General features: G+C 45.3%; 1 protein-coding gene across 1 annotated transcript in view; it reads left to right on the top strand.

The window, feature by feature from the left end:
• The window catches only part of kmt2a (lysine (K)-specific methyltransferase 2A), a 43,683-nt gene that overhangs the window by 21,401 nt on the left and 8,920 nt on the right, over positions 1–13,362 (top strand). The window contains exons 13-28 of the mRNA XM_053320252.1: positions 188–372; positions 633–809; positions 1,201–1,311; positions 1,662–1,735; positions 5,093–5,307; positions 5,408–5,502; positions 5,585–5,722; positions 5,824–5,982; positions 6,098–6,209; positions 6,318–6,396; positions 6,578–6,738; positions 6,873–7,019; positions 7,109–9,743; positions 9,834–12,461; positions 12,671–12,739; positions 12,818–13,044. Coding sequence (XP_053176227.1) covers positions 188–372; positions 633–809; positions 1,201–1,311; positions 1,662–1,735; positions 5,093–5,307; positions 5,408–5,502; positions 5,585–5,722; positions 5,824–5,982; positions 6,098–6,209; positions 6,318–6,396; positions 6,578–6,738; positions 6,873–7,019; positions 7,109–9,743; positions 9,834–12,461; positions 12,671–12,739; positions 12,818–13,044 — 7,212 coding nt within the window. The remainder of the gene's footprint in view (positions 1–187; positions 373–632; positions 810–1,200; positions 1,312–1,661; positions 1,736–5,092; positions 5,308–5,407; positions 5,503–5,584; positions 5,723–5,823; positions 5,983–6,097; positions 6,210–6,317; positions 6,397–6,577; positions 6,739–6,872; positions 7,020–7,108; positions 9,744–9,833; positions 12,462–12,670; positions 12,740–12,817; positions 13,045–13,362) is intronic.

The raw sequence follows: 13,362 nt of genomic DNA, 5'->3' as shown, positions 1-13,362 counted from the left end.
AATACAAATGTAATAAAAGATCTTTACAAGTAGAACACTGATTTGAATATTTTGTAGCACTTGTTGCACTTGATTTGTCTTGTCAGTCGTCATTGTCTGCACAGCTGACTGACAGGCTGTCATTCTGAAGAGCCGTTGAAAGACGATAAACCTAATAATGACCTGTCATCTGTCGCTGTCCCCTCAGATGAGATGTACGAGCTGCTGTCAAAGCTGCCAGAGAGCGTTGCCTACACATGCACTAAATGTACGGAACGCCATCCAGCCGAGTGGCGAACAGCGTTGGAGAGGGAGCTTCAGGGCTGCATTCGCCACATCCTTACTGCACTGCTAAACTCACGCACATCCACACACCTGTTACGATACAGACAGGTCAGTCAACACACACTCTTCTGTAACTCCGATGCAGTCACTCTTGAGGAGTTTCCAAAAACCAAACACACCCTTCCGCAAGCTGCTTTGAATTTTCGCCAGTTTTTGCATAGTCAAAACATGCAGTATGATGTTGCACCACAGATGAACGCAAACAGAGTAAACACTGACAGATACAATCACATGTATTAAGTTACAAAGAGACGATTGAACGTAAGAGTAAGAGCTCTACTCAGGGTTTAACTCTCTTTTGGGGACAGGCGGTGAAACCTCCTGAGCTGAACCCAGAGACAGAGGAGAGTCTTCCATCCCGTCGTTCCCCCGAGGGCCCGGATCCCCCAATCTTGACTGAAGTCACGCCCACCACTCCCAGCGACTCTCCTCCAGACCTGGAGTCTGTCGAGAAAAAGATGGATCAAGGTCGCTACAAGTCAGTGGTAAGTATGTTTTTTTTCTTTTAAGCTGCGTCTCTTCTGCTCATTATATCACATGCTCATGCAAAGCAATTAGCGCTTAACAACAACAGCTGTGATGGTTCGACCTATGCAGCATTATGGTAAATGAACAGATTTAGCTGGAGTAATAACATTTCCACCAACGTGCCTCTGCAGTTCACTGTTTAAACAATTACAGCGTTCATGGGTGAGAGATGCTTTTAGGGAGAGAAGATACTGGGAATTGTAGGAAACACTGAGGAAGATGGTGAGGAGCATAGAAAGGGCAGAGTGACATAGTACTTTCCATACTTTGCTGCCAGCAGACAGGGGGAAAGAAAGTATGAGAGGGCGGACACTGTGTCATACTCTGTGATCATCATTTCTCTGTCAGCTGGAGTTCAGTGACGACATCGCGCGAATCATCCAGACGGCCATCAACGGTGACGGTGGCCAACCCGAGAGCAGGAAAGCCAACAGCATGGTCAAGTCTTTCTTCATCCGTGTAAGAACCACACACACATCAACTTTGGATTTCTATTTTATTATATAGATTATATTCTCACAGCACTAGCGAATGCACAATTCATGCAGTTCACATGTACTTTAAAATTTTGGATCATTTCAGACAACTTGACTGTTATGTTTTGTGACACGTTTCAAGTGTCTAAAATGTCCTGATGTTTTATTTGGAGCTGGTATGGGGTCAATAGCTATCATCAAAGTATAGCACCATCAAGATAGCGCCAGTCTGCTGAGGACTAACCATAATCTCAGCCCAAATGAAAGTCTATGCAGGTATTTTCTGTATCAGTAAGCTGATATGTGAACTTGATCTAATGTTTTCTGTTTCAGCAAATGGACCGAAACTTCCCATGGTTCAAAGTGAAAGAGTCCAGATTGTGGGAAAGACAAAAAGTCGCTGCCAAGTGAGTGTCTACCACACCGTAGTCTATGTGAAATTGAAAGAGTACAAAGAGTTCAGTTTACAGTTTCCATCTGTACTCACTGAATAATTACTTGCTGTACAATCTCAAAGTAATTTTTTTTTTCTTCTTCCAAGCACGTAGACTTTCATGAATTAACACAATATCTGAATTTGAACCATCAATAAGATGTAAGTTAACTCCGGGTTACAACTTAACTTTGCTATCTTTTTTTTACAGTATAATATTATTATTATTTTCCATTTTCGCAAACTTTAAATACTAAATAATAAAATACTAAATAACTACTAAAAGAAACGCAGTCCACACATGTCCATTAAACAAGTCCATTTTTAAGAAACACCCCCCACTAGGCAGCGATCTCAGTCTTAAAAGCATTGTCATGTGTGTGATGATCATACAGTGTTATTTTCTAAACTTGTAGTGTGAGTTATGTTTGCAATTATAGAGTAAAAAGTTTGGATTTAATACTCATGTAACGTGAGCCCGGCCTAAAACCTTGGGAGAAGAACTGCAGTTTTCAAAAAAGTTGTAGGTCTGTAATTATTGAAATGACGAGCAAGATGTGGTTTCTCTGGGAGAAACTGTACCATCATCTGTGTAAAAGGAGGCAACCAGAAAGCAGAGAACTAATATTTATAAAATTTGTGGGCTGACTGTACCAACAACTTCTGAGATACAGTATTTAGTGGAAATAACAGCCAAAGGGCAAGATCAGGACTTCACATGACCGTCACTGTATCTTTTTGAGTGGTAAGCGAAAATGGATCAAAGCTGCTTGGAGGAATAAAGTCAAACTAGTGAGATGTGTAAATCACCCCTTTCAGTTTCAGAGTTCTGAACTATTGTTGGCTTTCTTTGACTCAAAGGATATCAAATCTACAAATATGTGTAATGTTCAGTTTTTGGGAATTACAACTAAAACACTGGCTTTGACATCAGAGACAGAAAGGGACTGTTTTAATGACTTAACAGAAATGACTGACTTAACAGAAGAGATCAATGAAATTGATTTCTCTCAACATACCTTATCTCAGGACAATGGCAATGATTAAAGGTCCCAGTCAAGACTTAAAGCAGTAATGACATTGATTTCACAGTTCCCGCTGAATTAATGAACTCATTGGACAGTTCAGTGATGAATGTTGTGGATAATTGATGATTGGAGGCAAAGGGAAGATAAGATAGAGTTCAGAATAACATTGATTAATATGATTATTAATATTTCTACTGGAAAGACAGTTGATATCTGTATTTATGTGTGCATTCCTTATTGACTAGAGAAGACAGGATCAATTAAATCAACCCCGATTAGCTGTAGTTGGTTCTCTTTGTCTAAGGCTGTGGGCTTTTTAATCAGTCACTTGAGACTTATTTATGGAGGTGAGCAGATATTGATTAATGCATATTCTCACTCTCACAATGATTAATAATGAAGCGAACATATTGAATAATTAATGCTCTTTACAGAGATGACAAGCTTATTATTTGTCATTGTTAGTAGCTCAAAGCTCATAGTCTCTTTTTGTGGCTTGCAACTTGAATCTATACTTTGTAAATGAGTGGCATAGTTGTGCCTCTCTGTACACTGGAATCCTTCCCACATTCACACTTTCTCTCTCACTCATTCACTAACTCACTCAGTCACTTGCTCTCATTTGCCAGCTATCAGATATCCCAGAGCATTTACTCTGCTTCACTTCCAGGCATTGTGGGAGGCAAACCGTCACAGTGTCGCATTTCACTTGTTGGCTCTTTGATAAATATTTGTGGTCTAATTGTGGTTTCCTTGTCAGTTTGGTCTTTTGCGTTATGTATCAATGCTCCCATCCAGGAAACAAATGATCCATCCAGTGCATCCTGTGGCCATCATTGGATGAAAGCCTCTTAAACAGTTGCCTCAACTGGCTTTTTAAATATGAAATGTTATCCCACACCAGTTATTCAGCCTTGCTCGACTTGGCTATATGTAAAGCTATAGTGCAGCACTTTAACATGATAATAAATGTTATATTCAAGCCCTTGCCAAACAAGTTCACACAATGCTGATAAAGTCTGTCTCAGCCAGGTAAATCTCTGTATCTCTCTCTGTATTTTAAATGTGGTGCTGGGTTTGACTTTTCCGCACTGGCTTTCACCAGCTGCTAACTTCTGGTTAGCTTTCTGCTAACTTGAATGGGGATAAACACATTTAATTTTGCAGCTCTTTTGGAGTTTTCAAATAGTATTGGATTGAATGGATCAAATTCAGGTCATTTTGCGTGGGTTGTGCGATGTAAAACTTTTTACAGCCGTAACAATAGCGGGGTAACCTAAGTCGTAAGCATGTCAATATTGTTTTTGTAATTACTCTCTCTGCCAGAAGTGGGAGACAAAAGTTCCATTCTGCGAGTTTAACTTGGCAAAGTATTTTTTTTTTAAATTTATTGCTGCTGTCACTGCCCAGGTTTTAATTTCCATATCTTCTGGAGGGGAAATCCTGAGATCTTCACAGCACTGCAGATCATCTTTAAGATTGTGCTGATGGATTAAACACACTTTCAGTGGTTGCCAACACATGTAATCTATCTTCTATAAAAAGCAACACTTGACACACAATCTTTATGATTGTTCTTCTTTCTTCTTTCTGTTATCAGTGACTGCTTGTAGGGACATGTGCTCACAATTTGTGTATGGGTGATATACATGATCTTACATAAAGACAGTGGCCTATGGCATTTAAATTGAACGCTTATTAGAGCCTTTTAAATGTATTATAATAGCTTAGATGGCTCAATGGAGCTTTACTACACAATGAAAAATATCACTTAGGGCAGACAGTTGAGTTTATATTTTACGTTGTCCTTGTAATGTCTGTTTGATAAGTTTAAGTTCATGAATTAATCTCCCTGTGACTGAAATAAGGGCAGCAATTAAACAAAGGTGGAACATTTTTCTTACATTTTACTCAACTTGTTTTTAAATATAACATATTGTAAAAATGAACACTATTAACTATTAACTATTAACTTTGGTTTGAACTCCAAAAGTCCATCTTGCTGAGAGCAATAATCACTAAAGCAAGAACTGCCTCTGAATACCATTAATTAGTCTGAAGTTTGACTAGTGATGTTGTTTGGATGTAAAAACAATAACCACTACACAACACTGGATTGTGTTCTTAGAGTCTTTTTCTTGTCCTTAGGCTACACAACAACTCCTGTGGTTCTTGTGGTTCTTTCGAAATGATTCTGTTGTTTACACCTGGCTTTTGTCAATAAAATAATCACTACTTGTTGGAGAAATTCACATATAAGTTAGTCCTAGTAGTGACTGTCTGCATGTGCTGTTTTTTCACAGCAGTGGTCTCCTTCCCAATGCTGTGCTGCCTCCATCCCTGGATCACAACTACGCCCAATGGCAGGAGAGACAGGAGCTTTCCCGTGCTGAGTACCCCCACCTCATGAAAAAGATTATCCCAGCTCCCCGGCCCAAGACCCCCGGTGAGCCAGATACTCCAGCCTCCTCTCCTCCACTCCCTCCATCTTTACCCCCACCACCTCCACTTCTACCTGGTAAGGCAAACTGCACAAATGTGTATCCGTACATTGTTTTGCACATCGTATCAGTTGTTTTTTTCTTTTTCTAAATTCAACCTTTGTTTGTTGTTTGCAGATCGTGAAGACAGCCCAGAGCTCCCTCCTCCGCCAGGTGTCAGTGATAACAGGCAGTGTGTTCTGTGTCTGAAATATGGAGACGAGAACACTAATGTGAGTAACAAATCCGCTTGCACTTTCTTCAACAATTGTAAGGCAGAGGCTTTGTTATTTAAAATGCGTCTGTATGTTTCAGGAGGGTGGCAGGTTGCTGTACATCGGTCAGAACGAGTGGACCCATGTGAACTGTGCCCTGTGGTCCGCTGAGGTGTTCGAGGACGACGACGGCTCTCTGAAAAATGTTCACATGGCTGTACTCAGGGGAAAACAGCTAGTAAGAGAGCACACTTTGTCCCTCGCAAGTTCCCACTCTATGTTCAAATTGTATTGATCTGACAGACACTTGAAACATGTTTCTGTTGTACTTCTACTCAGCGCTGCGAGAAGTGTCAAAAGCCAGGGGCCACAGTCGGATGCTGCCTCACCTCTTGCACCAGTAACTACCACTTCATGTGCGCCCGCCAGTACCACTGCGTCTTCCTGGAGGACAAGAAAGTCTATTGTCCAAAGCACAGTGACCTCATCAAGGGAGAGGTAAGGACATTCTTTCTTTACAGTGCATCGATCTCATATTATACGGATCAAGCTACACTTCAGAAAAGGAAACACTCTCTCTTCATCTTACCCATGATTGTGTATTTCTCCCCAGGTGGTGTCTGAGTTTGAGGTGACCCGCAGAATCCTGGTGGACCTGGATGGAATTAGTCTCAGGAGGAAGTGGTTGGCAGGGCTGGAGCCTGAAAATGTCCACATGATGATAGGTAAGGTGACTGGTGGTAGATGACTGCCAGTCTATCTTGTTTTTTTACTTGACTTGTTATTGCAATGTCTCTTAAATGCTGATTTAATCATCTTCATCATCGCTGCAGGCTCCATGACCATTGATTGTTTGGGGATATTGACTGAACTCTCAGACTGCAAACGCAAACTCTTCCCTGTAGGATACCAGTAAGTATTATTTTGTATTTTTGCATTTTGATGAGTAAAAGTGAATGTAAACTTAACTTTCCTGTTCATGAGAAAACACTTCAACCCTAACCCAAACCCTAACTTTTTAAAGTACATCTACCTGCCAGAGGAGCTTTAAATCAAAGTCAGTAATGCTAAACTAAATATGTTTTCTCTCCAGGTGTTCCAGGGTGTACTGGAGTACTTTAGATGCTCGAAAGCGCTGCGTGTATACCTGTAGGATCCTAGTTTGTCACCCTCCAGTGGTAGAGTCTGACCTGAAGAGCATGATGGCTCCTGAGGAGAATCGAACGATAGCACACAGCCCACCGCCCATAGCAGGTAAGCTATACAATGAACCTATACAATATTGTTCAGGTTAGCATCTGTTGCAGTACATGTATGTGTCATGTTTGGTTGTACATGTTTAACTTAACTGTATGTTCTGTGTCAATTTCTCCCTTTTTCATATCAAGACTTTCCTGATCCATTTGAATCTCCACGGCGTTCAGACACCCTTTCCCCTGCCAACACCCCCAAGCTCAGGGTTTACACAAGGAACCGGCACCCCAGTTACCCCCCTTGCCAGCGCTCACAAGGCCCCAGGCCCATGCCCTCTCCAGGTAAGAACATGCTAAAGTCTTTAAAAGTTTCTAAGTTCCAAGATTCACATTTTACATACATTACATTAATGTTTTTTCCTTATTTGTAGGAGGTTCCTCTCAACCCCAAAGCCATGAGATTGTGACAGTAGGAGACTCCCTGCTGAACACTGGCATGCGGAATATTGACTCACGGCGCCACAGCTCCCCTTCTCTCTCCCCTCCTCCTCACCAGCTGCACAGACAGAGAGGGATGACGTCCCCACCTCAGATTTTGTCACGGCCCCTTACTTCACCACCTCCCCTCATCCCCTCACCTGCCAGAGACCCTGAAAAGGCCAAACACCCCAGCAAAGACTCTGTTCAGAGGGACGATGAAAGAGGTAGACAGTTCTCCACAGACAGAAATAGATCACAACCATCCAGAGACCAAGGGTCGAGAGATGCAGACAAGGGGAGAGTGTCAAGTCGAGAGCAAGCCTCTAAGGATTCTGAGAGGAATAGATTGTCCAGAGACCTCGGGCAAAAAGACTCTGACAAAGGTGAACTAGCAGCCAAAGACCCAGAAAAGCGGAGACCATTGAGTAAAGACTCAGCTCTGAAAGAATCTGAGAGGGGGAGACCTCTCAGTAGAGACCCCTTAAGAGATTCAGAAAAGGGAAGACAAGGGAACAGAGACTCTGAGAAGGGGAGACAGGCAAGCAGAGACACAAACAACAGAGAGACAGATAAGAGCAAATCAACCTCTAGAGATTTCAGCTATAAGGATATTGAAAAAGCTAGGCCACTCAGTAGAGATACAGGGCTAAGGGACTCTGAGAAACATAGACAATATAGCAGGGAAGCAGGAAAAGACAGACCGTCTAGCAGAGACTCTGACAAAGGTAGACCCTCGAGAGATTCCAGTTATAGAAGCACAGAAAGAAACAAAGACTCTGGCTCAGGGAAAGACAGCAACCCTGGCAGTCAGTCCAAACAGGCTGCAGGTGAAACTAAGAGCCCTAGACTGGCACCTGCAGGCTCAGGCCAGTCCTCCCCTCCTGTGGGTACTGCTGTCCTCACAAGTCAGCAGAGAGGTGGCAGCACCAAGCAGGCTGACAAGCAAGGAAAACACGGAGGCAAAGATCAGGATGTTTCTTCAAGCCTCAGTTTGTTGCCTCGTCACCGGTCCACTCCCAGCTCTAACACTATACAGTCTAAGGACAAGCCCAACTCAGGGAAGGAGAGCAGTAGTGGCACTAGAAACTTAGTGCCATCTTCACTCCATAAGGACTCAGTTGTTGGGAAATCCGGCTCCCCACAGCCTTCGTTTCAGAAGACCAGTGCACGGAAATCAAATGATTACTCATCAGGTCCGGGATCAGCAGCAGCCATGAAGCCTATTTGGCCATCGAGGACACCAGCAGAAGATGACGTTGTCAAACGAGGCTCCATGCATCTTGCGTCTCCAGCTGCAGCTTCAGCTGCCAAAGACAAACACCCCAAAGTTAAGACGACAGGCAGCAGAGAGGTGTCCAAAGACCGGGAAAGGGAGAAAGGTCTCCAAAATAGCAACAGCAGCAACAAAATTCTACTCCTCAACAATAATACTAAAGCTAGTGGCAGCTCCAACACACATGCTACAAACCCCACCTCTCACAACAACAGCAATAGCAAAGCTCAGATGCTTGGAAACAGCACCAAAGTCCATGGGAAGGCTCAGGGGGAGAAGCTTGAGAACCAGGGAGGAGACAGGTCATCCTCAAAGAGCAGAGAAAATTTCTCCTGTCCCGAGAGAAAGAACAGCTCCAGTGTGGATAACTTGCAGCATCTGCAGCAGGCTGGTTTAGCACCAGAGAAAGCAATGAAGACATCTTCTCAGTCTCATTCCAAACCAACAACTAACCAGCTGCAGCTGTCGTCCAGAGAGAAAAAGAGGTCTGTTAAACCTCCCACTGTAACTCCACTGAAGACAGATATTAAGACTGACCCTAATGGGACCAGCACTATTGGCGGTATTTCCTCTTCCTGTCCCACGACCACTACCTCCACTGTCTCTCCTGCTGGCCAGGGGACCCGTCGTTCAGCCCGCTCTGCTCTCTTCTCCTCGCCGTCTGCCAGCAGCAGTGACAGCTCTGAATCTGACACCCAGACTCAGACGGAGGAGGATGATTTGCATAAAGATCACAGCGAACTCCGAGACCACCGCAGCCTCCTCACTCAAGGCACCGAAGACGAGGCTGATGGTCCAGAAGATGACCATGACAGAGGTATGGATGATAAACATCACGAGGATGACAGTGACGGGTCAGGGTCAGCCAAGCGCCGCTACCCCCGGCGCAGTGCTCGCGCACGCTCAAACATGTTTTTTGGTCTCACACCCTTCTACGGGGTCCGCTCGTACGGCGAGGAGGACCTCCCCTTCTATGGCAGCGGGGACGGAGCCGGAGCCGTGGTTAAGAGGAGGACAGGCGGTCGCAAGAAGTCAGCTGAAGGGCAGGTGGACGGAGCAGATGATATGAGCACCACCTCTTCGTCTGGGGACAGTGGAGAGGATGAGGACAGCGTAATGAAACAGAGGGGTAAAGACCCTTACTACTACAACTTCACACGGACAATAATTAACCCAGGTGACGGCCTGCCATCCATAGAAGGGATAGACCAGTGTTTGGGACGAGGCTCCCAGCTCCAGCGCTTTCTTAAAGATGAGGAGCAGCAACAACAGAGGGCACAAGGAAAAGCAGAAGACGACATGCTGAGCGCTTTGTAAGTACACACACTAGCTTTTAATTGGTTATTTTTTTCCATGCTCTCTAATAACAACCTAACATATTGTGTCTGTTGTGTTTTTAACAGGACCTTGGGCAAGCAGCATATCGGCCAGCTCGATGGCGTCGACGATGGCTCAGAGAGTGACACAAGCATCTGTACCACCAGCACCACAACCACCACAGCCACCTCCTCTTCCACCCCACATAAGAGCACTCCGAAGAGAAGGGGCAGAGAGAGGCACACAGAGAAACTGGAGTCACATGACTCGAGCAAGGAGGGGGACAACAGTGGTGGAGCAACAGGTGCAGCAGTAAGCAGTAACACGCGAGAAGGCAGAAAGAACCAGAAAGAAAACTGTCTTCCTTTAGGAGGTGGGGTCAAGTCCCAGCCACAAAGTCAGGGCCAGGATCCTCTCGAAGCCCAGCTCTCCCTCAGCACTGACCTGCTTAAATCAGACTCTGACAATAACAACAGTGATGACTGCGGTAACATTTTGCCGTCAGACATCATGGAGTTTGTCCTGAACACACCTTCCATGTCAATGCAAGCTCTGGGTCAGCAGCCAGAGTCTTCCTCCTCTGAGCTGCTACTGGATGAGGGTTATGTCGGCGTGGATGTCAACCGGCGTAAAGACATTCTGTTTGATGATTTTTCCCAGCCACTGCCCAGTGCAGAGAGTGGAGGGGTGGTGGAGAGTAGTGTGAATAGCTCCATATCTGTAGAGGAGCCATATCTTCCTCTGGAGCTGCCCTCTGACCTCTCTGTGCTGACCACACGCAGCCCTACTGTTAGTACCAGTCAGAACCACAGTGCTGGGAGCCTCATCTCAGATACCTCAGACCGCACCATGCTGGGCTTGACCTCTGACCCAGAGACTATCAGCGCTGAAAAGAGCGGGGATAAGAAAAGAGCAGGGCCAGGTGTGTCACCATCAGAGAATCAGCATGATGTTACAGCTCTGGGAAACAGGGATACCCAAGTCACTGAAGGTCACATGACTCCTGAGCAGTTTATTCCCAGCCCTGCCATTGGCCAGGTGGTGGAACCGCCAGGTAATCAGGACGTTCCCAGGAATTCTGGTACTCCTGGTTTGCCAAGTTCCCCCTCTCTGCCTCTTCAGGGTCAAAAGTACCTTCCAGCATCAGCTGCAGCTACCAGCAGCCCTAGTCCAGTACCTGGTCCAGGACCATCCCAGGCTCAGGTTTCCAGCCCAGCAGTGATCAAACCAGGACCTGAAAAACTCATCCTGGTTAATCAGTTTCAACCCCTCTATGTCCTCCAGACTGTCCCTAATGGAGTCACGCAAAAGATTAGTGCGACAGGAGTGATGGACACCAGCTCCCAAGCAGTGATCAGCGCCATGACACTCAATACAGGGTTGAACACTGGTCTCACCTCAGCACAGCCAATATTTCCTGCTGGTGGCAAAGTCCTGGGCACGATGCCCCACTCCTCCCAGATTCACACGTTTAGAGGAGCCACACAGGCCGGCTTCCAGACAGGAATACCAAGCACCACCTCAGGGCTTCTCATTGGGTTGCCACACGACCAGCCCCAGATACTGGTGTCAGAGGCCGGTCGACCGGGTCCCAGTGTTGCCATAGTGTCCAGTCCCTCCTCTCTCACTTCTTCCCCGACTGTACTCGCCTCTGCTCATGGCAAAAAGAGGCCTATATCTCGTCTTCTTCCCAGAAAAAACAAGAAGTTGGCCCGCTCTCGCAGCCAGCCCACTCTGGCCCCGTCAGATGTCGCCCCTCCTAATATGACCCTAATCAACCTGTCTTCCCCTCAGATTACTGCTAGCATCCCTGGCCAGCCTGGTGGCTTAGTTGAATTAAGCACCCTCTCCTCTTCCCAGCGTAAGGTCCCCAATATTATCAAGAGGCCAAAATCAGGTGGGGTTATGTACTTGGATCCCACTACTCTCCTTCAGCAAAGGATCCCTGCTACAGCCCAGTCTGGTATCCTGGGTCACGATACATCTACTCACCTCCTACCTTGCACAGTCTCTGGTCTCAACCCCAGTCAGTCAGTTTTAAATGTTGTGTCTGTGCCCCCTAGTGGCGCTGCCGGTCTTCTTGCACCAGGATCAGTCTCCCTCTCTACCCCTGTCCTCAACTCCACTGAGATCACAGGGCCAATCAGCAACCTGTTGTTTAAGGCAGGGCCACATGGGTTAGGCCTGTCCGATCAGCCCATGGTCCTTCAGTCAGCAGGGGGGGCTCCTCTGATGTCACAACTCAGCTCCTCTGTCCAGACTTCCATAGCCAGCAGCATCTGCGTCCTGCCATCCCAGCAAACTATCAGCATGGCTGTCAACCAACAAGGAGACACAGAAGGCGGTAATATCCACTTACAGCACCAGTCACAGCCTTTTAACAGATCCCAGTCTTTGGACTGTACAAGCACCACTGTTACTTTAGCCCCAGCCACCTCTTTAAGCCCTGCCAAGGGGCGTGTTGTTGGCGTTCTCACCCAAACACAGACCTCTGCACACTCTCAAAGCAGCAGAACAACTCCCATTTCCAGATCCTCAGAACAAAAGCCACCTAACTCCTCCGCATCAGTTGCAGTTTCAGGAGCTGCAAAAAGCAAACAGAAAACCAAGAGGAGTAGGCCGAGCACGGACATGATCAGCGGGAAAAAGCTCAAGGCTTCCCAGGCAGAGGATCATCACAATAACCCTGCAGGACGACTCACCTCAAACCCAAGGTGAGACAGTTATCATTTTGGCAGCTTGAGAGGTATTTATATTGTGTGCTGGATTTATTTTGATTTACACGAATAACTGAGAGAACTTCACTGACTTTGTCAAGTGAAATAGTTCACCTTGACTAAATCTGTAACTACCAGTTGTTTATTAAAGTTTAAGTAGCATAGAATATATTAGATTTATAATACATTTTAATCTTTCTTTGTAGTTCTAAAGAGCTGAGCTCCCCTGAACCCATGGACACAGGAAAGCCCACAGACAAGACCACCAACAAGGGGTATGTAGCCATTTCATCCTTATTACACATTTTTACACTGACTACTGAACTCTTGTCTAATACTTCAATCTTTTTCAGTGTGCTTGGTAAAAAGAAGACTTCTGAAAGTCCTGTTTTACCGGGGAAAGTTGTGGGGAAAGACAAAGCATCCGCAGCTGGTGGAGCAGGTTCTCTTCCAGTGGCTTCACCGCCTGACCAGGACGGCAACAGCAGGGACACAGGGCTGGATAGTAAACCCAAGAAAGGCATAATCTTTGAAATCTGCAGTGAGGATGGCTTCCACATCCGCTGTGAGAGTATTGAAGGTGTGAGAAAATTTTAACACTAAATACTGTAAATGTCAGATTATCTGGCTGAATTAAATGTGAAACTGAGCATTTGCTTTGGCACAACTACTGCATCAGCGTAATGGGGCACCCGGTTTAGTTGCTTACCATAATGTCTACAGCCGGCCCTACACTGACTCTCAAAGGCAAAAGCCAAAAAATATAAAAATAATTCAATGTGATTAAAACATGTAACATATTATAACTAAAATGTTACATTACATGTACAGTACTTTTTTGTACTTTCATTATTAGAACAAATTGATGTGTGTGAAACTTTGAACCATGTGCTTCATG

Source organism: Scomber japonicus, chromosome 6, assembly GCF_027409825.1.
Source record: "Scomber japonicus isolate fScoJap1 chromosome 6, fScoJap1.pri, whole genome shotgun sequence".
Taxonomy (NCBI): domain Eukaryota; kingdom Metazoa; phylum Chordata; class Actinopteri; order Scombriformes; family Scombridae; genus Scomber; species Scomber japonicus.
This window is presented reverse-complemented; position numbering and strand designations above follow the sequence as displayed.